Source organism: Lipomyces chichibuensis (assembly GCF_038497645.1).
Source record: "Lipomyces chichibuensis strain CBS 12929 unplaced genomic scaffold V1513scaffold_44, whole genome shotgun sequence".
NCBI classification, from domain to species: Eukaryota; Fungi; Ascomycota; class Lipomycetes; order Lipomycetales; family Lipomycetaceae; genus Lipomyces; species Lipomyces chichibuensis.
Window position 1 is genome coordinate 81,781 of NW_027117496.1, and position 27,231 is coordinate 109,011.

General features: G+C 45.9%; 11 protein-coding genes across 11 annotated transcripts; 6 read left to right on the plus strand and 5 right to left on the minus strand.

The window, feature by feature from the left end:
• Positions 1 to 612: 612 nt before the first annotated feature.
• On the plus strand, positions 613 to 2,991 carry V1513DRAFT_405103 (acetyl-coenzyme A transporter 1-domain-containing protein). The gene is made up of 3 exons (XM_066895602.1): positions 613 to 1,518; positions 1,575 to 2,399; positions 2,452 to 2,991. Exons 1-3 carry the CDS (start codon positions 898 to 900, stop codon positions 2,782 to 2,784), a joined length of 1,779 nt encoding a protein of 592 aa, XP_066751317.1. The 5' UTR covers positions 613 to 897; the 3' UTR covers positions 2,785 to 2,991.
• Positions 2,992 to 3,178: 187 nt separating this feature from the next.
• Positions 3,179 to 5,219, plus strand: V1513DRAFT_486948 (Glucanosyltransferase-domain-containing protein). Its single transcript, XM_066900513.1, has 4 exons — positions 3,179 to 3,604; positions 3,661 to 3,673; positions 3,757 to 4,742; positions 4,798 to 5,219. The coding sequence occupies exons 1-4, from the start codon at positions 3,347 to 3,349 to the stop codon at positions 5,038 to 5,040; spliced, it is 1,500 nt and encodes a 499-aa protein (XP_066751318.1). The 5' UTR covers positions 3,179 to 3,346; the 3' UTR covers positions 5,041 to 5,219.
• Positions 5,107 to 6,527, minus strand: V1513DRAFT_452031 (leucine-rich repeat-domain-containing protein). Its single transcript, XM_066899060.1, has 5 exons — positions 6,194 to 6,527; positions 6,088 to 6,128; positions 5,763 to 6,026; positions 5,561 to 5,695; positions 5,107 to 5,508 (listed from the first exon to the last, which is right to left on the minus strand). The coding sequence occupies exons 1-5, from the start codon at positions 6,270 to 6,272 to the stop codon at positions 5,326 to 5,328; spliced, it is 702 nt and encodes a 233-aa protein (XP_066751319.1). The 5' UTR covers positions 6,273 to 6,527; the 3' UTR covers positions 5,107 to 5,325.
• A 5,590-nt stretch (positions 6,528 to 12,117) lies between these two features.
• V1513DRAFT_452045 (uncharacterized protein) lies at positions 12,118 to 12,762 on the minus strand. The gene has a single exon (XM_066899061.1). The coding sequence runs from the start codon at positions 12,717 to 12,719 to the stop codon at positions 12,528 to 12,530; it is 192 nt and encodes a 63-aa protein (XP_066751320.1). The 5' UTR covers positions 12,720 to 12,762; the 3' UTR covers positions 12,118 to 12,527.
• Positions 12,763 to 14,283: 1,521 nt separating this feature from the next.
• Positions 14,284 to 15,519, plus strand: V1513DRAFT_384602 (uncharacterized protein; the record flags this gene model as incomplete). Its single annotated transcript, XM_066895176.1, has 1 exon — positions 14,284 to 15,519. The coding sequence occupies one exon, from the start codon at positions 14,284 to 14,286 to the stop codon at positions 15,517 to 15,519; it is 1,236 nt and encodes a 411-aa protein (XP_066751321.1).
• Positions 15,520 to 16,051: 532 nt separating this feature from the next.
• On the minus strand, positions 16,052 to 16,459 carry V1513DRAFT_427488 (uncharacterized protein; the record flags this gene model as incomplete). The annotated part of the gene is made up of 1 exon (XM_066896221.1): positions 16,052 to 16,459. The coding sequence occupies one exon, from the start codon at positions 16,457 to 16,459 to the stop codon at positions 16,052 to 16,054; it is 408 nt and encodes a 135-aa protein (XP_066751322.1).
• Positions 16,460 to 16,780: 321 nt separating this feature from the next.
• Positions 16,781 to 19,688, plus strand: V1513DRAFT_234637 (P-loop containing nucleoside triphosphate hydrolase protein). Its single transcript, XM_066894429.1, has 2 exons — positions 16,781 to 17,381; positions 17,430 to 19,688. Exons 1-2 carry the CDS (start codon positions 17,102 to 17,104, stop codon positions 19,652 to 19,654), a joined length of 2,505 nt encoding a protein of 834 aa, XP_066751323.1. The 5' UTR covers positions 16,781 to 17,101; the 3' UTR covers positions 19,655 to 19,688.
• Positions 19,689 to 19,704: 16 nt separating this feature from the next.
• Positions 19,705 to 20,777, minus strand: V1513DRAFT_452054 (DNA-directed RNA polymerase III, subunit Rpc31). Its single transcript, XM_066899062.1, has 4 exons — positions 20,555 to 20,777; positions 20,337 to 20,493; positions 20,212 to 20,283; positions 19,705 to 20,160 (listed from the first exon to the last, which is right to left on the minus strand). Exons 1-4 carry the CDS (start codon positions 20,660 to 20,662, stop codon positions 19,802 to 19,804), a joined length of 696 nt encoding a protein of 231 aa, XP_066751324.1. The 5' UTR covers positions 20,663 to 20,777; the 3' UTR covers positions 19,705 to 19,801.
• Positions 20,778 to 21,372: 595 nt separating this feature from the next.
• Positions 21,373 to 22,606, plus strand: V1513DRAFT_433692 (uncharacterized protein; the record flags this gene model as incomplete). Its single annotated transcript, XM_066896448.1, has 3 exons — positions 21,373 to 21,611; positions 21,675 to 21,912; positions 21,962 to 22,606. 3 exons carry the CDS (start codon positions 21,373 to 21,375, stop codon positions 22,604 to 22,606), a joined length of 1,122 nt encoding a protein of 373 aa, XP_066751325.1.
• A 175-nt stretch (positions 22,607 to 22,781) lies between these two features.
• Positions 22,782 to 24,215, minus strand: V1513DRAFT_481173 (uncharacterized protein). The gene is made up of 2 exons (XM_066900351.1): positions 23,764 to 24,215; positions 22,782 to 23,713 (listed from the first exon to the last, which is right to left on the minus strand). Exons 1-2 carry the CDS (start codon positions 24,075 to 24,077, stop codon positions 23,056 to 23,058), a joined length of 972 nt encoding a protein of 323 aa, XP_066751326.1. The 5' UTR covers positions 24,078 to 24,215; the 3' UTR covers positions 22,782 to 23,055.
• A 1,232-nt stretch (positions 24,216 to 25,447) lies between these two features.
• Positions 25,448 to 27,217, plus strand: V1513DRAFT_427493 (uncharacterized protein; the record flags this gene model as incomplete). Its single annotated transcript, XM_066896222.1, has 1 exon — positions 25,448 to 27,217. A coding segment is annotated over one exon (1,770 nt), but the record flags the coding sequence as incomplete, so codon positions are not given.
• Between the last annotated feature and the right edge of the window lie 14 nt (positions 27,218 to 27,231).

Sequence of the window (27,231 nt, forward strand, 5' to 3'; positions counted from 1 at the left end):
TCAAGAACTCTAGTAGCATAAGACGAGGAAAATTTAAAATTATCAGTCAAGGGCCAACTTATTAGATCGAATTGTTCGTCTTGGCACCGTAAATGTAGACGGAAAAAATCGTAGATATCGTTGTCACACCAAATACCTCTACTAGGGAACAAGAAATGTCGAAAAGTCACAGTTCTATATATTGTCCCAAAAGAGAGTGTATTCAATCTACGCCACCATGATATACGCAACTCCAGGCTGCACTGTCTCCACAGGATATAAGCAGTTCATTGTACGCACTGGTGGCTCAGGGCTAAGTAGGAATGATTACTATTTAGATATACTATTAAACCTGAAGAACAGAGACGGTTGTTCCACAATAGAACTGGTGGGAGATAGTTGAAATGAGCGACGGCAAACATTGTAAATGATATACTAATTAGTAATCATCCCGAAAAAAAATTTAAAGTTCAGTCCACAGGGGTAAAGGTGAAATCAAGCGGTTTGTACTGTGCTCCACACGCGTGGCAGATACAGTCGTAAGTGTTTAAAATGGACACAGATGTGCATATCACGAAAAATACGACGCGACCTAGTTTGGGTGACGTGTCTACAAGGTTATATCGAAGTTGTCCCTCGCAGTCCTCGGGGTCGGCCTCTCTCGAATACTTCTGATATACAGACAACAATCCGCCCTCCATTGTGCAGTAAGTCAAACAAGTCGGCAGCTAATTTCAGACGACCCGATCTTTTCGCTGTACCATTCTGAGCATAATAGTCAATTGAACGCAGACGTGATAATTTGCTGTCTTTGTCGACTTATTCAAAAATTAACTGATCGCCCTGACATAGCCGACCGGCTTACTTGCGCGTCGCCTTCTACCGCGTTGTTGCCGCTTATACGCGGCACATATATCAATGACCTCACAGGTCAACGAGACAAGTAATCTTGCCCATCCTCGCACTCGCCAGACATTTAACAGAACATCCAAGGCGAACATGGTCCGTGACAGATCAAGTTCCTACTATGCTGAAGAACACGAGCTGGACGATCTCGGCGCCTCGAATTTTGACGGATCACACCACGTCTCGTTGCCGCCTAGACGGCGGTCGAGTAGCGGACGATTACCCAAGTATGACGACGAAGATGGCGGCAAGGAAGGATTGAACCACTCCAAGAATGGCAAACGGTCACGGGAGCACGATGATGCTGCTGCATCGTCTCTTTGGCAGTTACCTCCGGCAGACTTCCGAAATTTCTCCCTCCTATGTATATTATATCTGTTACAGGGCATTCCAGTCGGATTGGCTATGGGCTCGGTACCGTTCTTGCTAAAGAGTAAACTCAGCTATGGCCAAGTCGGCCTGTTCTCGTTGGCTTCGTATCCATACAGTATGAAGCTTCTCTGGAGTCCAATCGTTGATGCTATATACTCTCCAGTAATTGGACGGAGGAAGAGCTGGATTATTCCTATCCAGACTGTGAGCTCGATCATGTTATTATGGCTCGGATCAAACGTCGAGACGATGCTTGAAGACGTGAGTGTCATCCTACCAATAGCGTACTTGACGTATATTTTGACTAATGCGGACAGGCCGAATCACGACTGGGTTTAATAACTTGTTTGTTTTTTACGTTGGTGTTTCTATGTGCTACTCAAGATATCGCCGTCGACGGCTGGGCGCTTACCTTACTTTCCCATGCCAATCTCTCATACGCCTCAACCGCCCAAACTATAGGCCTCAACACCGGGTACTTCTTGAGTTTCACAGTGTTTCTGGCATTTAATTCAGCGGAATTTGCAAACAAATATTTCCGAACAGTTCCACAGGATTCAGGCTTGCTTTCTATGAGTGCCTATCTCAAGTTTTGGGGATGGGCGTATCTATTCATGACAATCGCTCTTTTTATTGGTAAAACAGAAGAGAAGACACGAGATACTCGAATGGGAAAGAACGGTATTTACGATGTCTATACAGCAATGTGGAAAATTGTAAAACTACGGAACGTCCAGTTGTTTATTCTCATTCACCTAGTCGCCAAGTTCGGTTTCCAGGCTAATGATGCGGTTACTAATCTAAAGCTCCTTGAGAAAGGACTGTCGAAGGAAGACCTAGCATTAACTGTTTTGATCGACTTTCCATTTGAAATTATTTTCGGTTACTATGCGGCGAAGTGGTCGGTTGGCAATCGTCCACTGCGTCCCTGGCTGTACGCGTTTGTTGGTAGGCTGGGTTCGGCGTTACTGGCTCAGCTCCTTGTCTATTATTTTCCCAAGGATGGAGCAGGTCCTTTCTACTTGCTCCTAGTTATTTTGGTCCACGTCCTGGGGTCGTTCATGAGCACTGTTCAGTTTGTATCCATTAATGCTTTCCATACTCAAATAGCTGATCCAGCAATTGGTGGTACATATATGACTGTATGTCTTGCTAAATTTATTCTTGGAAAGGCACTAAGTACTAATTTTTTAGACCCTAAATACAGTTTCAAACCTTGGAGGACAATGGCCGCGTGTCTTAGTCCTCTTCGCAGTGGATTTCTTCACAAAAGCTACGTGCGAACTCAACTCAGAGACGGCAACACCTGATCAAGTGGAGACGTTTATTCCTTTTTCGTGTGCTAAGCAAGCCGGTAAACAGCGCTGTACAGACGTGGGCGGTGTCTGCAATATGAAGGTTGACGGCTATTATATTACCAACATTCTCTGCGTTCTCTTTGGCGGTGCGCTCTTCTTTTCATTCATCCGACGCAAAGTGGAGTACCTGCAGATGCTTGATCTCAGCAAATGGAGGGTTGAGAAGTAAGATACGGAAACTATAATACGCACATATTAGTGATTTTGTGTGGGGTTTGCGTTGCATAGACGGGTTGGTTTTTGGTATGTATAGTCAATTATTTATATGCATGTATGTATTCGGTTGTGATGATGTGAGATGTATAAAATGGCATTGTGATCTCGTCAATTGGTACACCTGTAAAATAATATAGGCCAGACCACGACCGTTGACACGGCTTGTTTACTTTTCAGCTTGAGTCAGTACCGTTAGGTCAGGCGAGAATAGCCGTAAAAACTGTTGGAAATTGCCTTACCCGTAATTTTAGGCGTCGGACCCAGGGCCCTTGAAACACGGGTGCGGCTCAAGGCACGAAGTTCGAACACGGGCAATGTCGGCGCGTCGTGATGTTAATAGCAGATCCCGCGGACAACTTATGAGTTTCTACCTCGCTTCGTCTATCACCCCGGCCGGCCCGATTCAAATACTTCGCTCCACCCTCGTCCGCACTGATAACTCGACTCTCGTTTTGCTACACCGAATTAGAGGGAGGTGATGCAATTTCTCGACTTTTAGTTACGAGCAGTCCACAATGGTCTCTCCATTCCGAGCGTTCCTCGTCGCGTTCTGCGTGTTTTCTAGTTTGGCGTCCGCTCTACTTCCAATCACAATCGACGGAAATATGTTTGTCGACTCGAATGGTGACCCATTCGTCGTTGTCGGCGTCGACTATCAGCCAGGCGGGTCTTCAGGTTACAGCAACTCAGCAAGCTCAGATGTTTTGAGTGATGCGGATGTGTGTCTTCGTGACGTGTACCTTCTTCAGAAACTTGGCGTAAACACCATTCGAGTATGTATAGTTATTTCGTAAAGCAGTTAATGAACCCTCTGACATTGGATTCATAGACATACACAGTTAGTACGTACTTGTCGCGCCCTCCCGAGGCAACTTTTTGTCGGTGTCTTGGTTTTGCATGTTAAGAAACTAACGTCCACGTCCAGGTCCCTGGCTCAATCACGATGCCTGCATGTCTGTTCTAAATGCCGTCGGAATCTACGTCATACTCGATGTCAACAGTCCTCTTGGGGGAGAGTCCATTCAGCGTGATGACCCAGCGAACTCGTACAACGAAGGCTATTTAAAGCGTGTTTTCTCTATTGTCGATGCTTTTATGGGATACCCAAATCTCTTGGGTTTCTTTGCGGGAAACGAAGTTGTCAACGATGCTACTTCAGCTTCCGTTTCGCCTCCATATATTCGTGCCGTCCAACGCGACATCAAGAACTATATTGCGCTTCACGCCAACCGCACTATTCCTGTCGGGTACAGCGCTGCAGACGACAATTCGCTCCGTGTCGCTGGGTGGGAATACTTCCAATGCGATAGTGACGAAAAGTCCTTGCAGATTTCGCGTTCAGACTTCTATGGTTTAAATTCTTATCAATGGTGCTCTGGTCGTGACGACTTCCAGACCAGTGGATACGGGGTCTTGGAGACTACATTCGCGAATTCGTCTATTCCATTGTTTTTCTCTGAATTCGGCTGCAACGTTATTCAGCCGAGAACCTTTACCGAGATCAATGGCGGTGTCTACACAGAGTCCATGCTTCAGGTCTTCGATGGTGGTTTGGTCTACGAATATTCCGAGGAGGACAATAGCTACGGGCTGGTTAAAATTGGCAGCGACGGATCTGTTACCATGAAACAAGACTATGTTAACTTGCAGGTGGCCTATGCTAATATGACATATAAGAGCTTCCTCTCCAAATCGTTCATCAACACCTCCGGATCGTCCAACTGTAACGCCACATATATCGAGAGTATCGACTCCAGCTTTAATGCCAGTTTTGCGCTCCCTAATTGCCCTGCTGAAGCAATGCTTAAGAGTGGAAGTGGCAATAATAATATTGGAAAATGGATCGCCCTTAATTCCACTCAGACCACCTACAAGATTTTCGATCAGAATGGCCAGGAGATTACTAACCCGGTATGCTACAAAGTCGTTAATTACAGTCTACACAGCATTACTAACCTATGCTAAGGAAATTACTATTGTGTCTGACCAGACTCAACTCGAATCCCAATCTTCCGTAACTAGCTCCGCGGTTCCTTCTGCGACGTCGGCCGCCACTTCTAGCAGTTTCGGTAACACCTCCCTTAGCACTACCGCATCTGCCTCCACTAGCGCAACATCTTCTTCGGCCGCAACTGCTGCATTGGTCGGTGCTGCGAGTCCGTTGGTGCTGTCACTTGCTGGTCTTCTAGGTATCACGTTAGTGCTGTAGGTCAGTGAGTAATGAAGTGTTTGGATACGCAACACGAAAGTCATTTGGAGAATTGGGCACATCATGTGAATTGTAGAGTTTATTTTGTATTTTTATTGGATATTACTTAGACTGATCCGAAATTTTTGTAGTCCAATGTACATTTCTCACCGCTGGAAATTGCATTCAATCATAACGCACCAATCACATCCATCCAGAATTTATTGCAAATAAAATACACTGTGGTATATAACTGCTATAATACAATACCCGAACTCAGCTCCTGTGCGGCAATTTCCATTGTAGCTATGACCGTTCTAAGGTCCTCAATGTCTGTTCTAGACGTTCGATTTCGCTTAAACTTTTTGCGTTCCGTAGCTGCTCCATTATATGCTCACGATCCGTCGCCGTTAACTTGGCACGATTAGCTTCATTACCGTTCGTTCCTTCAACCTCGAACGTCCTGGCTTTGGCGACTGTCGTTGACAGCTAAGATTTCAAATTAGCAGTCCGTCTTAATATTCACAGATGTGCACGTTACCTTGGTAGCCAGAGGTGTAGGATCATCGAATGTACCGAAGAGCTTCGCTGCTTCTTCACGCTCAACTTGTCTGACCTTCTCATAATCCAAAACACGCACGCTTGGTAGTCTCCAAATTACCCATGAACGATAGTGCTAATTGACTTGTGAGCCTACAATCTTCTTGTCTCTCAACAGATTAAAATATGTAAAAACCACAAACCTCTCGTCTCGTTATCGGATTATTCACCAGAGACAAATATGAAAGCTGTTTCAGGTCTTTCAGGCCCTCCAAATCCGACAAGTTAGATATCGAATTCGAGGTCAGTATTAACGTGGTGAGGTTTGGGACGGACTTGGCGATCGTAGGAGAGATGTGTATAATTCTGTTGCGCGCAATGAGAAGTCGGCGTAGTCGTAATAAACGTGGAATATTGTTTAGATGTGTGATATCATTGTCCGTCAAATCTATAGCATCGTTTAGATCCTGCAAACGACACGATTAGCACGAGATCATACGGCGGCGGCAATGAATGTTGCAAACAGACCTTCGTCACTCCGAGATTCTCGATCACAGGAATCTTGTGGCCTACATCAATTTACACAGTCAAAAACAATCACAAATAAATAATTTAACATAATAATTTGCTATACCGCGTAGTGTAAGCTCCCGATCATTGAGAGGATTGATATATGATTGGGAACTGTTGATCAAATCTGCTGTGAGCTTCATAATCCCCGTGAACCTGTGCTATCCGGATAAACTAAAATATAGTAGTAGCAATCAAATAAATTGCTAATTCCACGGATAAGGTTAGTTTACTGAGGAACGGGATCTTCAAATTTGTTACTTGACAGTAGTATGGCAAGTATTTGACGAAGAAAACCTGAAAGTTGTCTGACCTAACCCTAGGGGATGTGCCCTGAAGTAAACCATACATTAAGGGTTTAGTACAGTGTGTTTACGGTACATTTAGCTACAGTAATTAGCTACCGTTAAGTTATTAGAACCCCCAATCCATAACTCTGGCGGACATCTCTCCAAAGCGCTGCGAGTGCTTTTTCTAACTCAGCTGTTGCCGGTGCTACGATCTTTTGCCATTGACATCAGCGGTATCTACATCAAAGTAAACAGATTCCAGATTCTAGGGCTTTATATATAGTTGACTCGGCTTTCTCTCAGCTTACCGGGTAGAGTATCGACGGAGGCAGGTCAAATCTTATCTCCGCCATCGTGAAACGCTCCAATGTTGAGCATGACGCGCCAACACCGGCATGTGGTTGTCATATTCAACACTATCGGTGCCTACGATGTTCCGCGTGCTGTCTCTCTTCTTACGTGTCAGCGAGGCGATACGGTGTCGCTGGTCGGAACTTATCTCCGAAACTACGGCTCGCTTTGTCTCGATCCACGCTGACGCCATCAAGACCGACAAGCGGATGAAAATCGGGACTCGATGGTGTCTTCTCAAGCACAGATCCGACTTCATTGTGAACGAGCGACGTAACGAAATTCCTCGCCGGACGGTTCCCGTGGGTGAACTGGGATGTGGTTGAGTTGGTTCGCAAAGGAGGAGACGATTCCTCTCTCACCAAGGAAAAATAATAAGCCATGTTCAGAGTAGTTCGGAAAGGTTCAGCGCCTAAGGGATAGGCTTCCAGCGAGAGATTGATTAACTGCTAATGGCCGACTCAATGATTTCAGATGATCCTTGATGAAAAGGAGCTCGACAATGGGGCCAAGGCGCGTATGACATACTGTCGTCTGTAGTAGGGAAAGATCTAGATCGTTAGCATTATTCAATTGCCGCGAATGCGCTTGCGACAGTCTCTCGAACCTTCGGTCTAAGAAGTGCCATGATTATCGGATCCTTGTGGGGGGTTTAATCCTACTACGTCTCACGCCTCTGCAGAGAACTTTAGAGAGCGTGTTTCCTCTCCTTCAGGTTGCATGCGACAATTGGGCAGCTAAAATATTCTTCGCGAAGGCATTTGGGGGGGAAGATAGGAGCCCAGCTATGCCTGAACAATTGGAAATCGAAATCTGAGGATCGTGATTTTATTCAACGAGCTCACGATGACGATGCAAGTATTTGTGAAAATATTTTGTCCAGAATTGGGAGTGATGAATCGGCGGATCTGTATGCCGAACAATCACGCCCATGTTTGTCTCATGAGACATCTTGTTGGTCTCCTTCTGGTGAACTTAGTGTGGAAATCCCCGACAAGGAGTGCGAAGTAAGTCACTTATTTCAAGTGTAATACTAGCTGACGTGCACCGGGATAATAATGAGCAGACCACTATCGAGGTCCGTAGATCACAACCTTCGCAGCGACAAAAGAGACAGTCAGCAAAAGCACGTACTGTTTCTGAGAAGTGGCATGTTTCTTTCTGTGGTGAGCTAACAGCTGTCGTATTAGATTGTACATAATTTGGAGATTGAGAAGGCCAAAGAGACAAATCGTCAGCGTCGATCAGAGAGCGCGAAAAGCCGACGAAAAGCGAAAGAGCTGGTTCTCATAATGAGTCGTAGGAATGACTTAATGAGCGACTAGAAAAATGGTGTTTTGCTCTGCTGTTCTTTATATTTCAATGATATGATATTATATTAATTGTAACTCTCTGAGTTAAAGACTTCTGTACGCCTAGCTCTCTTGTTTTGCTTTGCAAATATAGTGTGGAGCAGCGTAATAAATGCTATTGTTTATAATTGACATGGCTGGTCAAACTTAGCAGACTCTTCGGATTAGGGTAAATACTCCGTAAAGCAAAGAGCTGTGCTTCTCCGTGCGTACAGGGTCGTTGCCATCTCGTTCCACGACCGCTGGAAATTTGCTATTACATTATTCTACTATCTGATAGTAACATCGCTATGCCTAAAATCGGTTCTCAGTACTATTTCCGGTCGACTTGCTTTGCCAATCGTCATAGGCAGCAATACGTGCCATGCAGGGGATATCCAGTTTCTCTTATAGAGCTCACAGATTGATGCGTCACATTCTTACTAGAGATATAGATGGGCTGAGATCCGTATCTGGTTGACCTAGGCGGACTCCCAATTGGCTTTCGGACTCTGAAATTACATGTCCGGCATCACTGCAGTCGCGAATTGTTCCCATTACCGCGAATTGACATACTCAGTACTTGCGGTGTGACCCAGTGAGGCAGGATGATAAACTCAGTACTCTTGTCTTCCAGTTCATCACTTTGACATACTTAGTACCGGAACAAAAATCCCGAGTACCTCAAAATGACGTACCCGGTACACAAAAAGTGACTAAGTCCGTCAAAGTGTAGAACTTAGTGCTCGATTTGTTTCCATAAGGTGCGCTACTGTATGAAGAGGGAATTGGAGTAAATGATTATTGCAGTTGAGGAAGATGTTTCGAGGCTTACGAACGTTTGCGGGCAGCTATCTCGTGGTCTCGGGATTGAGATGTCGATCCAGGAAGTAGGCCGCAAGCTGATGACTACCGTACTGAAATTACTTGGCACACGATGCCAAATAAGACTTCTGTCGCCAATTATCAAACGCGGCGGAACCTGGTTTAGGCACGTCAGAAATGTGATTGTAGAGACCCAATCGCAGACAGAACGGGGACATTACGTCCGAGACGTTACTGAACGGTTCCTTTTGTAAGCAGGCAAACCAACAAATCTATGGACTATACAGGCTAACTTACAAAATAATAGAGAGCTGTAGAAGATGGCGAATTTGTTGGGGAAAACGTCCCGCCAAAGCTTCAGGAAGTTGTGCTAGGAGATTGCATTACTAGTCACATTTTGAGATGAGAGGAAGTCATTGTTAAGCCTCTGAATTTTTTTCCGGTGAGGATGGTTTGAAGACTCATTGTAGGATGCAATTGTGGTGACTGCCGTCAATCAAATGAAGCGCTATAGACAGCTGTCTGTTCGCGACATGTGAGAGACGTTTTTATAGTGCTGCACGCTCTAGTTTGAGGGTCTCCAGCAGTGCATCCCATGCGCAGACTTCGTTCGTCTAGCGGATTACTTGTTGAAGAATAATTGCATTAAGTACACTAAAACAGCTGGAAAGGGCCAACATAATTAGTAATAAGCCGCGAAACTGTTGTATTCATGCGTCACCGTGTCTTACGCTAATGTTTTGCGTACACATTAGCGTACACCTTCGTTTGTGGGGAACGTGTCCCCTCATTTATTCCGGCCGATAATGTCATAGCGTGCGGCGAGAGTCCACTGGAGGATTATAAGTTAGTCCAACATTTACCCTCAGTATCTCTCACCCACATTGCGAACGACTAGAGATAGCATAGATCATTAGAGGTGAATCGGTATCTCACACTTGTGTGGTGTGACCCTGTTGTCTGTGATAAGCGCACTTACTGCTCTTCTTCCCGATGATTTCAAGTTTCCGAACAAGTCGGTGGAGAACATTTGGAGACTTAATGAATTGAACAACACTGCTATGCTAGCACGCCTCGAACGACTACTGACAGACGGTCCTGAAAAGCAAAAACGGAATGTTTAAGTAAATGGTAGTAACTCCATCCAATTGACTTGGTATTAGATACCGGGGCCAATCGGATCAGAATAATGTCAATGTTGAACAAAGGGTATGGATTTTGTGATGGCAGAGTTATAGAGAGCAAGGGAGACCAGCTTATGCCGGAGCGACAAAATCATCCTCATCTATGATCTTGCAAAACTACAGCTAATTTGAATTGTTGATTGAACAAATGCAATACTGGACGGTTGTATGAAGTTTAACAAGCGAGATGAAGTAAGCATAAGAATAACGGGACTGTTTTTAGAAGAGAAATGTCATGTGCCACGGGTTAGCAACCGGTAGTTCTAAATATGGTGCCGTGATTCAGTTGAACTGGATTCAAATTTGGTGGAAAGTGGGGATCCAAGTGAACTTAGAGATTCTGGCGTCATATTCTGCAATATATTTCCTGCTAACCGTGACATGAAACACATTCCGTCAGATACTCGTGCGACACTTTATATGATGCCTTCACATTGTTGTCTTCGTCATCAATGCATCGGCCGTCTCGATCAGCGGATTATTTAGAATCTCGGAGTGGTTCACAGAAACATTGAAAAGAACATTTAAGGAGATTGAAGGCGCACACAGTGGCGAGAATATGGCAGAGATGATAGAGAAACTTCTATCTTTAGCAGAAACTCTACTTAAATCTCTCAATGAGATTAAATTCGGCATCAGGCTTTTCAAGGTCTTGATGTCTCCCACATATCCTCAACCATATTCTCTGCACTGACAACAAACTTCGTCGAGAGTACAAATGAGGGATGTGATAATCTGCGAGATGTAACGAGATTGGGGCACAGTCTTCGATGGCTCGACTTCGCATCCTTTGTGGAATCAACTTGCGCGATAAGCTAATGCATTCAACCTATCAAATGCTGGAGATAGTCTTGCTTCCAGGAGGCAGTCGTTTCTCTTCTGATTACTTGGCAGCAATTGCAGGAAGTACATAAAGTGCTTACAAAAGTTTAACAAGCTCACAATGCTTGTGTCCAGTGGTACACCACCAATCAGCCTGTAGGTGCTAATAGCAAACTCGAGCCCGATCAAACACGGGACGGTTAATCTTATGGCCAGCATCATTTGTTAATCAATTATTCAGTTATGTGAATAAGCTGAGACGTCAGATCAGGCGATTGAGTCTCTTTCTTGATTCTTGATTGGCCATAAACAAGTCGTCTCGACATTCACCAATACCATTTTCAGCATCAAAATTTCCTCCGAAATTGGAAATATGCCCGAGTCCCGACTGACGGTTGGGTTCTGATGTTTTCCGGTAAGCTTCCTACTGTTGAGCAGGTTTTCCATGCGCATGATTGTTTGTGCACCAGAGATAGTTAACCCGTGCTGTTGGAAGCAATGCATGGTATAGTTTCTGCGAATATTCTCTCAACATGAGACCGACGTACTGGAAATGCGAAAGGCGGTTTTCAAAGCTCATGTATGGAAGATTTCGTCCTTGTCGCTTCAAAAGAATCAGTATACAAAGGATTACATATATATGTTCATCAGAAGTCCCTCAGTGCAATTGTTAAGTTCGAAGCCGCAGGGCTCCAGCCGATAGTTGCAAGATATACTGCTAATCACAGTGCGAGACTGGAATGTGAAATACCCGAGTTCTGGGACGGATAACAGTTCTTCAGCAGGTAGATCAAAAAATGCTAGCCTATAGAAAAGAGAACATAATCTGAATTTCCCGGTTTGTCCGTATAGAACTGTATCGATACAGAAATAACGCAACGAAAGTTGCCGGGACGGAAAAACAACGTTTTCCAAACGGTCAGCACAGCTAGCACAAAGAGTTGACCTCACTTTTAAGGTCTGTCGATATTGAGATGCGCTAATATTAAAACAGTAAGGCTTGTTTCTGGCCTGGTCGGTCCCACTCAGAAAGTTCTGCAAGGAGACATCCAGTGTCAGTTGTCATGATGATGAGTCTGTGGGTTAGGGTGCTTTTTGCCATGCTAGATTGGCTCAACGAACACAGTCTCTTGATATCATTGGTCCATCAAAGTAAACTTTTTACTATGACAATTGCACCTTTGCCTGCATATATAGCGCATTCTCGGATATTTCGCTTACGCGGCATTTATTAAAATCTTTTTGGCCAATATTAGAATGTCAAACGATGTTGTCCTCGTGCTCCTACAGAACAGCGAACAATGCAATTCAACGACAGGAGATAAGTAGATGTAGATACAATACATAATTGGTTTGGAACGTGTTTAAGGTCACGATTATTGCGCTGTCCGTCTTATTGAAATAGAGACAAAAAAGGCGCGGCACACCGGATGACGGATTATTGTTGGCATTTTGTCGTCTTGGCATTCAGGAAATCCAAACTATAGGATGAGAGTTTGAACCCAACCTCAAAGAAAAACTGAGTATCCCAATGTATTGGCTTACACATTGGCTCGCCAGAAATTACACTTGTGGCTCATATATCAGCTTTTTAGTCACAGGAATGTGTATTTTGGCCCAATATCAAGCATTGAAAATAAAATTGCGCAGAGGGGGAAAATCGCCGCGATCTTGCACTTGACGCTTAGCGATTCCCTCCCCATTAGACCCTTAATATATATCACATCGACTAGCAGGACACCGTGAAGAGCCGCAGTGGGGCCGCAGATCCGAACGCCACTCTCCATGTAGGAGCAGCAGAGTAGTTAAGGATCGACAGCTTCCCGAGGGTCACTAGAAAAGAAATAGTACTCGGAGCAGAGTTGACCCTGGCTGCACAAACCTTATCTGCATTTACTCACAAGTACTACCCAGCGATTCCCCTAACCCCATGTTATTCAACAATTCACAGCATCCTATTTTCATGCATTGCTTAGAGATCACACCAGCAACTGAGTCCAACACAGTGGCATTTTCGAGGCATCGCGTATCGAGCCCAACTTTGGGTAGACTCCTCAGTATTTTCTAGTAACGCTTTAGAAATGCTGTCGTCACTCGCAAATTCTCGACCAATTAAAACGGTTTATGGAGTTATCGCTAATCTGTTAATTAGCTACTGCCGAGACAGTGTCTTAGACTGACCAATGGTTGAGACATTTATCCCTCACAAGCGTGTCAAAACTCTCCAAACCCTAATAAAAAGGAACGAGGAGATCCGAAGGATGACGGACAGTTGGGCGAATATCCAAACCACATTCGTTTACCGTCTGCTTTGGCCTACGTCTGGCTTAGATACCTTACCCGTCTCCGTGAGAAGAATAGAGGCGGAAACTTATGCCGAGCTTGCGGCGGACGGCTTACAGAAGCATACTAGTTTGAGATTGCCGAGCGGCGACTTCCGTGCTTCTAAAGTAAGGTCACGTTGTGATTTTCACTCTCAGGATGGACATCTTCAGACCGGGCTCCGCGTTGTTCCAAATGAGGTATACCGATACACTCAGTGGCTAAAAGTCGCTATTCATCTTTACTTTTTTCCGACAGCTTGTTGGTTTAACTTATGAGGTCGAGGATGCGTCTGGTGGTGATCGGCAGCGAGAGTTGAACGCCATAGTTTCACAATTCTCAACATATATTATTGACACAATTGCTTAAACCTAGGCTACTTCAAACAGCTGCACTTAATGATGTCCGCGGAGTCAATCATTACCGCATTCTGGATTCAAATTCAATCCATCGATATCGACCGGGATAGGTTGAGAATGAGTTAAGGCCTCTTTGTCATTACCGATAGATGTGTAACTTCGAGAGTAAGTACGTTACAAAAAACAGGCTGTTGGGAGAAATATTACTGGACCCATTGCTTATTCCCCAAGCGATGCGCCGTTCAACGTTTACCGTGATCTGTGAACTGGGAGAAGAGAGTTCGCTTGAGGTGGCCCTGCATGCCCATGCAGCTGCATATGTATCTCGGTGACCCCTGGCCCTGGCTCCGAAGCCCTATTTACTTGGCTCCTTCACTCGACAGTTCACTATAGTCAGTCACTATGCCGTTTCGAATTGTTTAGGCTTCGCTGACCAAAACTGTTGCCAACACGACGTGAGAGTATCTCTTGAAACCTAGTCCTGCTCTACAATCCACCATTCTGGCCCATACTCGCGTTCTGTATGCATATCTTGCTGTACCTGTTTTATCTCCTACTGACGCTCTTCGTTGCCTGGGCTTTAAATGATTGGGGCCAGCCCGCTATTTCTCTTATGCATTTGTTTGATTCTGACCGATTGCTGTTTCGTCATTTGATACGCTCAGTCGCCATGCAGCTCAAGCTTACCATCGTCCTTCTCTCCTTGCTTGTGCTCACTACAGCCGTGCCGCTTGAGCTGCGGGACAAGCACACCAAGTCTTCAGTCGTTGCCCAAAAGTCATTCGATGTTCCTGCACCGAAAGATGGGAAGTTCAAGACCAGCAACATAAAGTACAAGGCTGAAGGCTCCTGCAAGAAGCATCACTTCAAAGTCAAGCATCACCATCCCAATGGCCCCATTCACGACCCGCACTCGCCGTGGCACATTAATCGCGATTTGCCATGTGTTTGCCCGATCGGTGTTCAAATTTTCTGGTTTTTTGATGATACGTTTGCCTACAAACAAGATGGCACTTTTATTGGCGCGGCGTCGAACTCAGTCGGTATCGCTACTGATGCGAGAAGTCCGTCCTATATCAGCGATATTTCAGTCACTTTAGAGGGAGATGTCACTGTTGCTATCCCCTGGACTGAGAGCGAGGCCGAGATTCAGTACGATATTACTTCCCGATACGCTTTCTGGGCATACGGGCCATGCATCCCTATCGACTGGAAACATTCGTGGCACATTTGGACGGTTGTGAAATTTATTGGTTTAGGCAAATATGTCACTGTCGGATACACACTAGCAGAGTACGAATACGACGACGCGAACGGCAGCCTGATCATTTCGCGCCAGGAGTTCCTCTACTACAGTAAGACTTCTTATCCATACGGTGCTTTCGCATCCGTTTATGTGAGCGGAACTCTTTACCTCTATGCACTTGACCCGAACTCTGATAAATATGATATCCACGTTGCGTCTGCACCGGGAGACACCGTCTCTGACAAATCCACATGGAAGTACTGGCAATCTTCAAGTCAGAGCTGGACATCAAACGAGCCTGATGGATCAGTTCGCGACGAGAGCAATGCTGCTATCGTCGGCAAGTTGCCCTTCTCGACCGGTAGCGTCTTCTGGTCAGATTATCATAACGCCTACCTCCTCGTGTTCTTCTCTGACTTTGCGGATTCCACATTCTGGGCACACACATCGCCTACCCCTGTTGGGCCATGGGACAAAACCCCTATCGAGATCGTCAAGACTAAACATGGAAGCAACGGGTATAACTATGGTGGTCAGGCAACTCCGGTTTACTACGACCAAGGCGAGGGCCAACTCGGACAGAAGTTGGTACTATCCTACACGTATCAGGACAACAGCTCGACCTGGTTCCCGGCTAGCGACACGGTCGTTTTTGAGTAGTCGTGTTGGAAAAATTCTTGGATTGTTGGTTCAGAACGATTTTTTAATAGAATATTGGGCTTTATGATAGATTTATTTTTTTACTTTTTTTTTTTTAAATTGGGATTCGGGTAAAAATTATGTTTTTCTGCATTATTTATGTGTTCACGAGAATTGCATTTGCTTTTGATAGATTGATAAAATATAGAGTTTCAACCTAACTTGCGTTGTCGCCCTTGCATGTTGATGCGACTTAGTCGTTAAGAGAACCTGTATGATGATAGCCAGTAACTAATCCGGAGCAATAGACAACTGATATTTGCAAGACCGGGTAAAATCCGCTCGGCCGGTTTGAACCTTTGGGCCAACAGCAATATGCGCCAACATCTACGAATACCGAGATTGAATTGGAGCATGTAGACCTTAGTATTTTAAGGACTGGAGTTCCGCTATCAATAGACTATCTTTCATAGTCATTATTATTACCAAAATGGAACCAAAAATGAGAGACTATATCTATTAGAGAAGAGACTATCCGCACAACGCGCACAATCTATAACTGTACGGCAAATATAGTATATCCTTGACCCAGGTGTCCCTCAATTAACGCATATGAATCCAGATCGAAGAATGCATTCGCCGCCATCGCCAATGACGCGAATATCATGTACGCTTCAGTAAGATAGTTGAGACGTGAGGAAAATGAGCACGATCCGGCTCGAATGAATAAACGGATGATCCATGTTAAGTGTTGTCGTATGCGCCACTCCATGTCAGCCAGAACATGCCGATTGGGAACAGGATTCCGCCGATGGTGATGAGCAGGAGACGCATTTTCGCGACCGGCTTGTTGCGGGTTGCTCGGGTCGAAGGACAGGACGATCCCGCAGCCAACTAGTTGGCTAATAGGCCTCGAGGAGTAGATAGCTGTTGGGATCCACCCGAACTTGTAGTTCACCATATTATGGTGCCCGGTGTATCGCACGCAGCCGCGAAGTAAACTGCAATTCCTCCCGGAAAAATATCACGTTCCTAAACAGAAAGTTAAAGGACACGCAGAAGTACCGGTCAAGACTGTGACCCGCTTGGAGCACACTAGTAGTGATCAGCACGGCCACGTCTTCGACTTTATTATTCAAATGCGCCAGGAGCTCCAGCGTTCAGTCATCGTCTTGCACCGGGCTCGCCCCTAAGGCGCTTCCCATCACCTTCCCCGAATCGGCCAGACGCCTCCCCTCTGAGCAGGCTCAGCAAGAACGCGCGCATGTTGTGAGGACGACAATAGGCATATCCAACCGGTTGGTTTCAGCGCTGATCCACTAAACGTAACATCTAAGCAAGTGAGCTTCTCTCTGAGCGGTCTTATCCGGTCTTTCACAATTGCAAATTCAGGGGTAAATGTCTCACGTGACTTAAAAATTTCCATACAGTTCTTACTCCCGCATCTGATGCGCCAGAAGTTTGACCTAGCAACGAACCTTTGACACTTGTATTGCGTTTCATATCTATGTGGGACAAATGCTGCGATTCACAGTAGGCAGACTTTCTTAAACGGTCGGGTGGAAACTGGCAAGCAGTCTACAGACGGGCATTAGTACTCGACATGATACTGCGGTTATCGTTAGCCGCATGCCATGAGCTATGCCGACCAGTCGGCAGGGCAGCTTTCAGTAAATCTTTTGGGACCAAGGGGTCAGTAAGTCTGGGGCTAGTACTTAGACGAGGCTATGCCGTTGGGCTGAAAATGATCAAAGAGGAGGCAGCTCTGGAGACGAACAATCGCAGGGTACGAAATATTGGTATCATAGCACATATCGATGCTGGCAAGACGACCACAACGGAGCGAATGTTATATTACAGTGGATACACGAAGAGAATTGGAAGTACGTGGTTTTGTTCAGTTGACTATAACTGTGATTAACCAATGGCAGATGTGGACGAAGGCGACACGGTCATGGATTTCCTCCCGGCTGAACGAGATCGCGGCATTACCATTACCTCTGCGGCTATCTCGTTTGACTGGAATGCGCACCGAATAAATTTAATTGACACGCCGGGCCACGCTGATTTTACATTCGAAGTCATTCGGTCAATTCGAGTGTTGGATGGCGCAGTAACGGTGCTAGATGGTGTCGAAGGCGTTGAAGCGCAGACGGAGAAAGTATGGCAGCAAGCTCACGAAATGAAAATTCCGAGGATAGTGTTTGTTAACAAGATGGATCGAGAAGGTGCCGGATTTGGTCGCACAGTCCGTGAAATCGTCGGAAAATTATCAGCTCGAACGTGTATCATCAACATGCCTTTGTTCAAGACCGTGATGGAGAACGGCATGACTACTGCTAAGTTTTGCGGCGTCATCGATGTTCTTGAAATGAAGTCTATTGAGTGGCTCCCGGGTACCGATGGACGGGAGTTCATTGTTCGGGACTTGGAAGGCGATGATCAGGAGGAGGCAAAGAGGGCTCGAGTTGCTATAGTGGAAACGCTGGCTGAGCTCGATGATGATATGGTCGAGAAATTCCTGGAAGTAGAAGATGACCATTTAGCTATCTCTTCTCGTGATATCAAAGCTTCTTTGAGAAAATGTACCCTTCAGAATCTAGTCGTGCCAGTTCTTTGTGGAGCCAGTTTCCGAAACATTGGCGTTCAGCCCTTACTTGATGCGGTAGTTGATTACCTTCCATCGCCCGTTGACCGTCCGCCCGCGATTCTAAGGGCCGGAAAGGTGGCATTATCCATTACAGAAACAGATATTGGCTACGCGCTGGCATTTAAAGTGATTCATGATAATCATAGTGGAAAAATTTTGGTCTTCGTTCGAGTCTATTCTGGTACTCTGCGTCGTCTAGCCAAAATCTATAATACTTCCAACAATACAGAAGAAAAAGCGCTCAAACTTTCGAGAATGTACGCCGATGCATCCGTCGATATTGAAGCGATTCATGAAGGGCATATTGGTGTTATATCTGGAACCAAGGACATCCGTACTGGCGATACAATAATGTTTGATTATCAGGATCCCGGTGACAAGAAGAAGTTTAAAAAGGAGATGATGTCTTTGCAGCTCAATCCGATCATAGTGCCGTCGCCTGTCTTTTTCGCGTCAGTTGAACCAAAGACAGTTTCCGACGCGCGACCTATGGAGCTTGCGCTTCAGACATTATTACGTGAAGATCCTAGCTTGCAAGTTTCCGTTGACGAGGAGACCAGTCAGACACATTTAAGCGGCATGGGAGAACTTCATCTCGAGATTGCGAGTGACAGACTCATCAGAGAATTGAAAGTCAACGCTCATGTCGGCAAGATCCAGATTTCATACAGAGAGTCGATCGAGAATAATTTTGCAATGGATACCCCGGTGCCGTACACGTACAAAGGCGTCAACAAAGGTGCCGAGACATCGGCCACTGTTAGTCTTCTTCTCCGACCTATTCCAGAAGATTTAGACTGTAACTACGGGGACTTGAAGAAACAGTTAGAAGCCTCCGTATCTCTCGGGGACAATAATTTCCTTACGTTTGATGAGGAATATATTTTTGCTCATTCGAATGTTTCTTCGGAGGATGCCTACGTAGCTCTGCGAGTTGGTGCAATGGCTGGATTGCTCCATGGTAAACGGTTCGGCTTGCCTATGCATTCAGTACAGGTAATTGTCAAGAATATAGAATTGCCTCTGGAACAGGATTCGGCTGCTCCCGTCACTCCAGCCACCAGATTTGCAATTACGAAATATTTAGAATCAATTCCTTTAGAATCGAAAGTTTTGATGGAGCCGGTCATGGATGTCACTGTTATTGTGAATGAAGAAGATATTGGAAGCGTCATGTCGGATATATCATCAGCCCGATCGGGTCGAGTGTATGCTCTCGAGGACGAGATTAAGAGGGAATCATCTCTGGGCCACAATGAGTACATTGATCCCGATCTAGTGTACTCGCCACCAGATCATACATTGCATCTCAGCAAACATAATATCCGGCGAGATCTCCAGAAGAGACTCATCAGGGCTAAGGTTCCCTTGAGTGAAATGGTCGGATACTTGAAGTATTTGCGAGCCATGACGCAGGGCCGAGGATCGTTTTTGATGACATTTGACCGCTATGAGAGGGCGTCAAAAGACAGAGCCACATCAATCTGGCAAAATCATTATAGTTAGAGAGCATCCTTTCTAGACATTGTAAATATAACAATATCGTATGTATAATAGTGAAAGTGAGTGAATTATTACGAACATATCCAGTATACAAATGTGACTTTTTTTTCCGATCCGGTAACGCCTCTCAATGCAAACGACAAAAACGAACTAATATGCTGCCTCATCGTCGCCGCCGGCGTCATCATAATCTTCTTCACCGTCATCGAAGTACCTTTCCGCATTGTAATCACCGTCTTCATCTTCTTCAAACTCATCCTCCTCCTCCTCGTCCTCCTCTTCATCCTCCTCATCGTTGCCATCGTTCTCCTCATCTTCATCGTTCTCTACGCCAGCATCAGGCCTCACCGCAGTACTAACGCCGTCACCGTCAGCCTCTTCTTCGCCTTCTTGCTCTAGAGATTCGCGGAACTGAGCCAGATCAAGCCTCCGTCGCTTGGGTTTTGCGGTGAAATTTGATGACTTGACACCCAAGGCTGAGTGAAGCTCTTCTGGGAAAAATTCGATTACTAGACGGATTAGAACATTCACTCATAAGCGCCATTCAACGCGGGGCATACTGTACGGGTGATCAGCGACAGACTTGCCGACTTTTCGCTTCTTAAGATATCGGTCCGAGTAACGTTTGATTCCTAAATAGTCAGCGTCGGAATGAAGTAGCAAGGAGACTAAATTAACTTTTTACCGTCATTTACGCCGCCTTCGTATTCGACAGCTCCTCCCCTTTTTTTGTCTGTCACATAAAACGCGGAATCTCGGACATCCTGTTGATACTGTAGGAATTGGCTGACGGACCGCTTCTCCAAATCTGTCAAATTGGCCTTTAAAGGCAGATCAAATTCCTATACGAGCAAAAAAGTAAGAATTTCGGCAACAATATCTATCCATCAAATTGTTCCATACCGGGTATAATTCAGAAGGAGCGAATTCAGGTTTTATGTCGGTGCCAAAAAGTGTAGGTCGACCTGAATCGCGCGACATCCGCCCACCGCGACCGCCTCGAAACGACATTTTAGTAACGTGCCACCTTAGCAGCGGTCGTCTTAAATTAGATAGCACAGTCTAATGCCACAATATCGTGAAAACTGTGGATAGTGAGCAAAGGTTGAGCTGATATCTGACAGCCTTTAATGTTTCAGAGATGTGACAAAATTGTCATTTTGTTAGTGAAAGCGCAGCGCCATGCTGAGGATTACGTCGTGCTAGAGTCTACGTTGATCGTACTCTGTAGGACGCCCGTTCGCGCATTTCGCGCGCTTGGTCGCCAAAGAGCATCGTCTCTCTCAGTCTCCTTCCCCTACATATACAAGCAATCACCACTGCCACTCTTCGTCCATTAGCACCCTCGGACGCAAATTCTACTTCAGTCTACGCTAGGTATGTTTGCCGATCTGATATTTAACTGAACATTGATGACTGGATGCCGGCTCGAGTGTACGCGGCTTCATAGGCGGCCCGCGTTTCATGCTTTGTGACTATGACGTCTTTGACATCATGTCGTACCTGTATCCACAGCACTTCACCGCCTGTCAATCAGTGATTCATTGTCGTCGATCTGTTGTTTGGACGTAAATTACAGTAGATCATTAGTACTGACTTTCTTTGTTTATAGGTCGCAGAAGTAGTCTCGCTTGCTTCGCAACAGACGGCTCGCTTTGATCCGCATTGGCAGAGGCGACATAAGGTCTCATCTAGTTGTTTAAATATTTCAAAGAGTTCAAATGGCTACCGACACTGCTGCTGTTCCCGCTGAGGAGATCACCGCTCAGCTTGAAACTACAACTATCGCTGACGCCCCTGTCGATGATGAGCTGCCGCTTGAAGACTCCGAGGCCACTGGAGAGGCTGCTCCAAAGGAGGATCCGATCCAGATAAAAGAAAAACGGAGAATCTATATCGGCAACCTGCCATTCTCAGCTACGGAGACTGAGATCAAGGAATTTCTCGGACCGTACGATCTGTATGTTCACATGCGATTTGAAAAAGTATGGCAAAACTTTGGCTAATGATCTTGTTTGTCTAGTGAGTATGTTACCGTTCCACCGCATCGCTTTATTGCCAGCCGCAATACCGGTTTTGCCTTTGTTGATTTCAAATCTCCTGGGGATGCTGCGAAGGTTATTGAGGAGTTGAATGGAAAGAGTATCACTGATCGGACTGTATTCATTCAACTCGCTAAGGCTCCGTCTGAGAGACGAGAATCTCGACGCGGTGCACGTGGCGGATTCAGAAGAGGACGTGGTGGCCGTACTGGTGGAGCTGTATGTGTTTGTTTAATTAGATATGCATAACAGGCTAATGATGGACTAGCGTCGCCGGAGTCCCAAATCAAATGAACTAGCTTCCGAGGGACAAGGATACGGTGACACCGCTGCTGAAGAGACACCGAAGCAAGTCATCGCTCCGGCTGTTGCCGCCGTTGAGAGCACGGAAACGCCTGCGGATTTGACTCCGCGGTCAAATGACGAGAATGCTCCACCAGCTAACTCTTCAGGAAAGCGACCGCAACGACGCCGACCGGCCCACAAGCGTGGCCCGCCAAAAGAAGGTGTTCCGTCCACTACAACTGTGTTTGTTGCGAACTTGAGCTACTCCTGCACTACCGAGAAGCTGAAGGATTATTTCGGTGATTACAATCCTGAGTGGGCTCATGTTGCTCTCAAGCGCACTCCAGCCTTCGTCCTTGCCAAGTTGGCCGAGAGAGGTGTCACTCCACGCCCACCAAGAGCGCTGGGATTTGGCTTCGTCCGATTCGCGGACGAGGAGACACAGAAGAAGGCTATTGCTGAGCTTAATGGAAAGGAGTTTGACGGCAGAGCCATCTCCGTCAGAGTCGCTATTGATTCTCAGATCGAGAAGGCCAAGAAGGAAGAGAATGGTGAAGTCGATGGTGAAGAGCCGGCGGACGAGGATAACGTTGAGCCTGCTGCTACTGCGGTCGAGGCGAGTGCCTGATATATATGATTTTATACTAAATTTATTCGTTGTCTATATTTTTATTGGGTTGCTTTTTAGCCGCCTTCTAGGCCTTGTATCAGTGTTGCTCTTGTTTCGTTTATTGCGTTGGCTTGAATGTATTTTGTACAATGTATTCCCCTTGTTGCCTTCGTTTCCCGTGTCGCTTTTTGTCCCTCCATCTTATAAAACAAATGTATTACTTTATGCGCCACCTCCCTGTTACTTTCTTTATGCTGCGACTAATATTTTATCATTGCGGGTGAGAAAAGACTTTCGGATTCGAATGGGGATGAGGGAGAAAAGTTACATATTTATTATTTATAATCAAAAAATAGCATAGTTCTGCTAGTCTATACGTATTTAGAGAAGAATACTACGTCCAATACGGTGTCCAGAAAGTCCAAACAAGAAGGTCTCGGAATCCTAAACCAATCATCTACGGAAGCCTACTCTGTCTTCAAATATCCTTTGGCAACGAGCTGCTCTTCAGTCCAAGTCCACAGCTTTGCAGCAAGCTCTTGGTCGTTGGCTTTGGAACTGGGATTACACCGCTTAGCAATCGGAACAAAATACTCTCCGTTATCTTTCTCCGCGCTGAGGTCCTTGTCTAAGGCACAATACAGGCTCGTCAGGGCTCCGTCTTCGACTGATATGCCGCCAACAACTGACATAACTTTTGACACCAGCCACCAGCTGAACTTAATGATGCCGAGCAAATCCTTGCTAGTGGTTAAGTGCCGACCGAGGGACGTGTCCATAATTACGCCGGGATGTACAGCCACGGATAGGATATTTGGATACAATTTCGCGAATTGCTTGGTAAATAGGATAATCGCGAGCTTGGATTGTTCATATCGAGTACCTTTATTGAGCAGATCGAGGCCTTTGGTGAGGTTTGGATCAGAAAAGTTGAATGAGGATACCAACATGTGCACGAGAGATGAGAGATTGACTACGCGAGGCGCGTCGGCGGCGAGGAGGATGGGAAGGAGGAGGCGAGTGAGTAGATATGGCGCGATATAGTTGACCTGGAGTGTCGTTTCATAACCGTCGCTGGATTCCGTGTATGGAGAGAACATACTCCCTGCATTGTTGAGCAGAAGGCTACCTATAATCAGACTTCGAAGTCAAGAATGAGAATGAAAAGGACCCACTCTAGCTTAGTTTCCTTCGCCTTCAACTCATTAGCGACGTTGACAATAGACTTGAGATCCATGAGATCACACTGTAGAATCCGGATGTCACATTTCGCTGGCGCTGTATCATCGCCATCAGCACCATCGACAGGAATAGACAGTTCCTCCAACAACTTTTCTGCCTTGTCTAGATTTCGCGCGGTGATATAGACTCGAAATCCGTGACTAGCGAGTTCCCTGACAGCGACTGTCCCGATACCGCTCGTACCGCCGGTAACCAGCGCGACGGGATTTGATGTGTAGTATGGAATTGACGAAAGCGAAAATGGCATTGTTGATCTTCGAAGATTTGTAATGTTGTGACAGCGGTTAATAGATACATATATGGGAGAGTTAATCGGATGAACCGAGGCACGCCGAAGATGATGACCGAAGCGAAACCTTAGTCACGTTACCCCTGAAGTTTGTGCCGCAGCATGTTGAGTATTACGCCGCGTGATCAAGATTACCGTTAGATATCTATATAAATAGGGTAAACTACTGCCTATTGCACCCAGCGTACCCGCCGCATTGGGCCACCTCCCTGTGCACTAAACATTGTGGGATTTAATGCAATGCAAACAAAATTTGACATTTAAATCTGCGTAGACAGATGCGTTCTGTCGATAGCAATCAACGGGCGACAAAACCCTTCAATGGACGACGCATAACTGACAGAGAGTAAATATTTCTCTGCTAAGACGTTCAATTTGGTGTAACTGCCCGGATTTTTTCGTTGATTTCTTTGATATATTTAGGCAGTTTTTGGAAACTCTCAGTGTCATTACCATTAACTTTGTCCAAAATTAGATGCTTGGCCATTAAAGCCACTTTATAGTCGATCTGAACCCTGTGGTCAGTGTAGACATCTGCTTTCAAATATACGGGCCTGTAATCATTTTTGTTCTCTATGGCAGCTGAGTAAGTTAAAGCAGTCCAATTCTTGTCAGCATGTTTATTCTTCTGAACAGCCGGTGTACAGCAATGTGTGCCGTGCACTCTCGTGATCTCAAATATGGAGCTTTCACCGAGACGTCTGGCATGAAGCTTCCACCCACAAGGCAAATCTTTGAAAGCCAGGCGTACACGAGATTTATCAGAAGTGACGTTGAATTGAAACCCTTCTTTAATGGCAATTTCTTTCATAACAAACATGAAAGTCCCTTTGTCTGGGAAGTTGTCTCCAATCTGTACAAGAGATAGCGTGTAACGAATACTGTGATCAGACGCGTCGCATATGTCATACAAACCGCGGGATTTGTTGATTCCCAAACGTAGCAGATGTAAGTAAATTTAAGTTTAAAGCAAAAATATATCCTATTAGTATAAGTACAAGCAAGATTAACACGGTTTTCTATTTAAATAATTTGTGGTGACGATGAAAGGTTTTGTTGGAGGTGGTAGTACAACTGTCACGACTACCATACCTAATTCGGCGCCAGAGTTAGGGCAGAATGCGCCAAACGTTGGTGGCTTTTTACAATCGCTAACCCTAAACCTCTCGTGCCGTAGGTTGAATTGAGGTGTGTCAAACTTTGTGCGAGCTCTTGCCAAAATATGTCCGGTTACTTCACTACGACCACAAATGTGATTCTCTGCCACGGAGATGTACATCCTTCCCATATCCGGAACTTACGCTAAAACGTCCTTAGTCATACAGATCATGGCAGAGTCACCTGACTATAAGAAATTATGGGAACAGGCAGAGCTTAAATGGGAACAAGAGAGGGAGAAGACCAGGGAAACAACCTTTGCGGAATTCATTCAAAACTGTCTGATTTTTTTGTCAGCCCCACTCCAGATCCAAACGAATAAGGCTTTTTCTACAAAAGGTTCCCTCACGAGCCCAACTGGTCGTATCTGTCCAACTTACCTTCGCCCTTGGTCGGATTTTCCTCATTTGCAACGGCAAGCGTATGACAGCGTTTATCAGCTACTCCAACCGAGCAATCGTACTCCCCCGCAGCTTTTTTCTTCACGCATTGGCTTACAAGGCATTGGTGAACTCCTTTGTGGCCGCCGCCTCGCCAGCGAAGCAGATTTGCAGGGTTACGAGCGATTTGCTGTGGAGGAGCGGGTGCATGCTGTCCTAGCTGCCTTACGCACAATAGGCGCCGCGCGTGACGCATTCCCCTTGGGCGAGGATATTTGGTTTGACAATCATTCCAACACCATTGATGATGATTTAGATAGTGCCCGGTCGGGACATAATCCCACGAGGAGGCGGTCCAATGCGGACCAGTTCTGCGTGCACCGGATGGATCAGGGAGAGAGGACTCTGTTATTTACTATCGAATATAAACCAGCTCACAAGCTCACAACAGAATATCTTCGGTCGGGACTTCGACCAATGAACATTTGGGAAGAGTGTGTCCAGCGTGTCACTATACCGACCGAACGAGACGAGAAACTCAAGTACAATTCCGAGTTATTGACGAGTCTGGCTCTCACACAGGTCTACGACGTCATGATCCGCGAGGGGTTGGCATACTCTTGCTTAACGACAGGTAGCTGCCGGGTTTTCCTTCATGTAGATGAAGAAAATCCAGAGGTTCTTTACTATTTCCTGGCGGAGCCAAATCTCGATGTCCAATCTGTCAGGGATCTCGAATGGGTTCGTCAGCCAATGACCGCAGTCGGCCGGATGTTGAGTCTATGTCTTATGAGCTTGAGTTCGCCCCGGCGCAGCCAACTATGGCGCAACGAAACTATTTCTCGATCGCGTATTTGGGAGGCTGACTTTCAGCATACTCTCGAGCAGATGTCGGAAGAAGAAGTCCACTCAACTCCTCCTGGTTCTGAGTATGTCCCGTCGCCGTCACCAGCCTCACCTCCAACCACCGAATCACGGAAATATGCGCTTCGCTCCCGCTTTCGATGTGTTCCCGACGAGAATGTTAATTGCCCATCTTCTGACCAGTCTGATTCGGATGGTCACGACGATGGAAATGACACAACTGCTCGTCGCGTGCGTCACTCTCGGAAGCGAAACTTGAGCCACATTTCTTCGTCCCCAGCACAAACATCACCGCGAGAGACGGACACACAGAGACAACGACAAGAGAACAGTCCAGGCTGCGAACCGCAAGAATATTGTACGCAGGATTGTTTACTTGGATTACAGAGAGGAGGTTTGTTGGATGAAACATGTCCCAATGTTGCATTTCACCGGTCCGCTGTAGCTAGCGATCGGCATCTGATCAACGGTGCTGATTTTCAACGGCTCCTGAAGGAACAACTAGATAGGGATTTGGATCACTACTGCACTCCCTGCGGTCAACCAGGCGCGTTTGGTGCTCCCTTCAAAATCAGTCTCATGCCGTCTGGCTATACTGTGATTGGTAAAGGTGCGACTGATCGCAGCTGGAAAGCCGTCAGCCGCGAGGTGGAGGTGTACCAGGTGCTGCAAAAGGTGCAGGGTTCTGCGGTTCCCGTTTTCATGGGCAC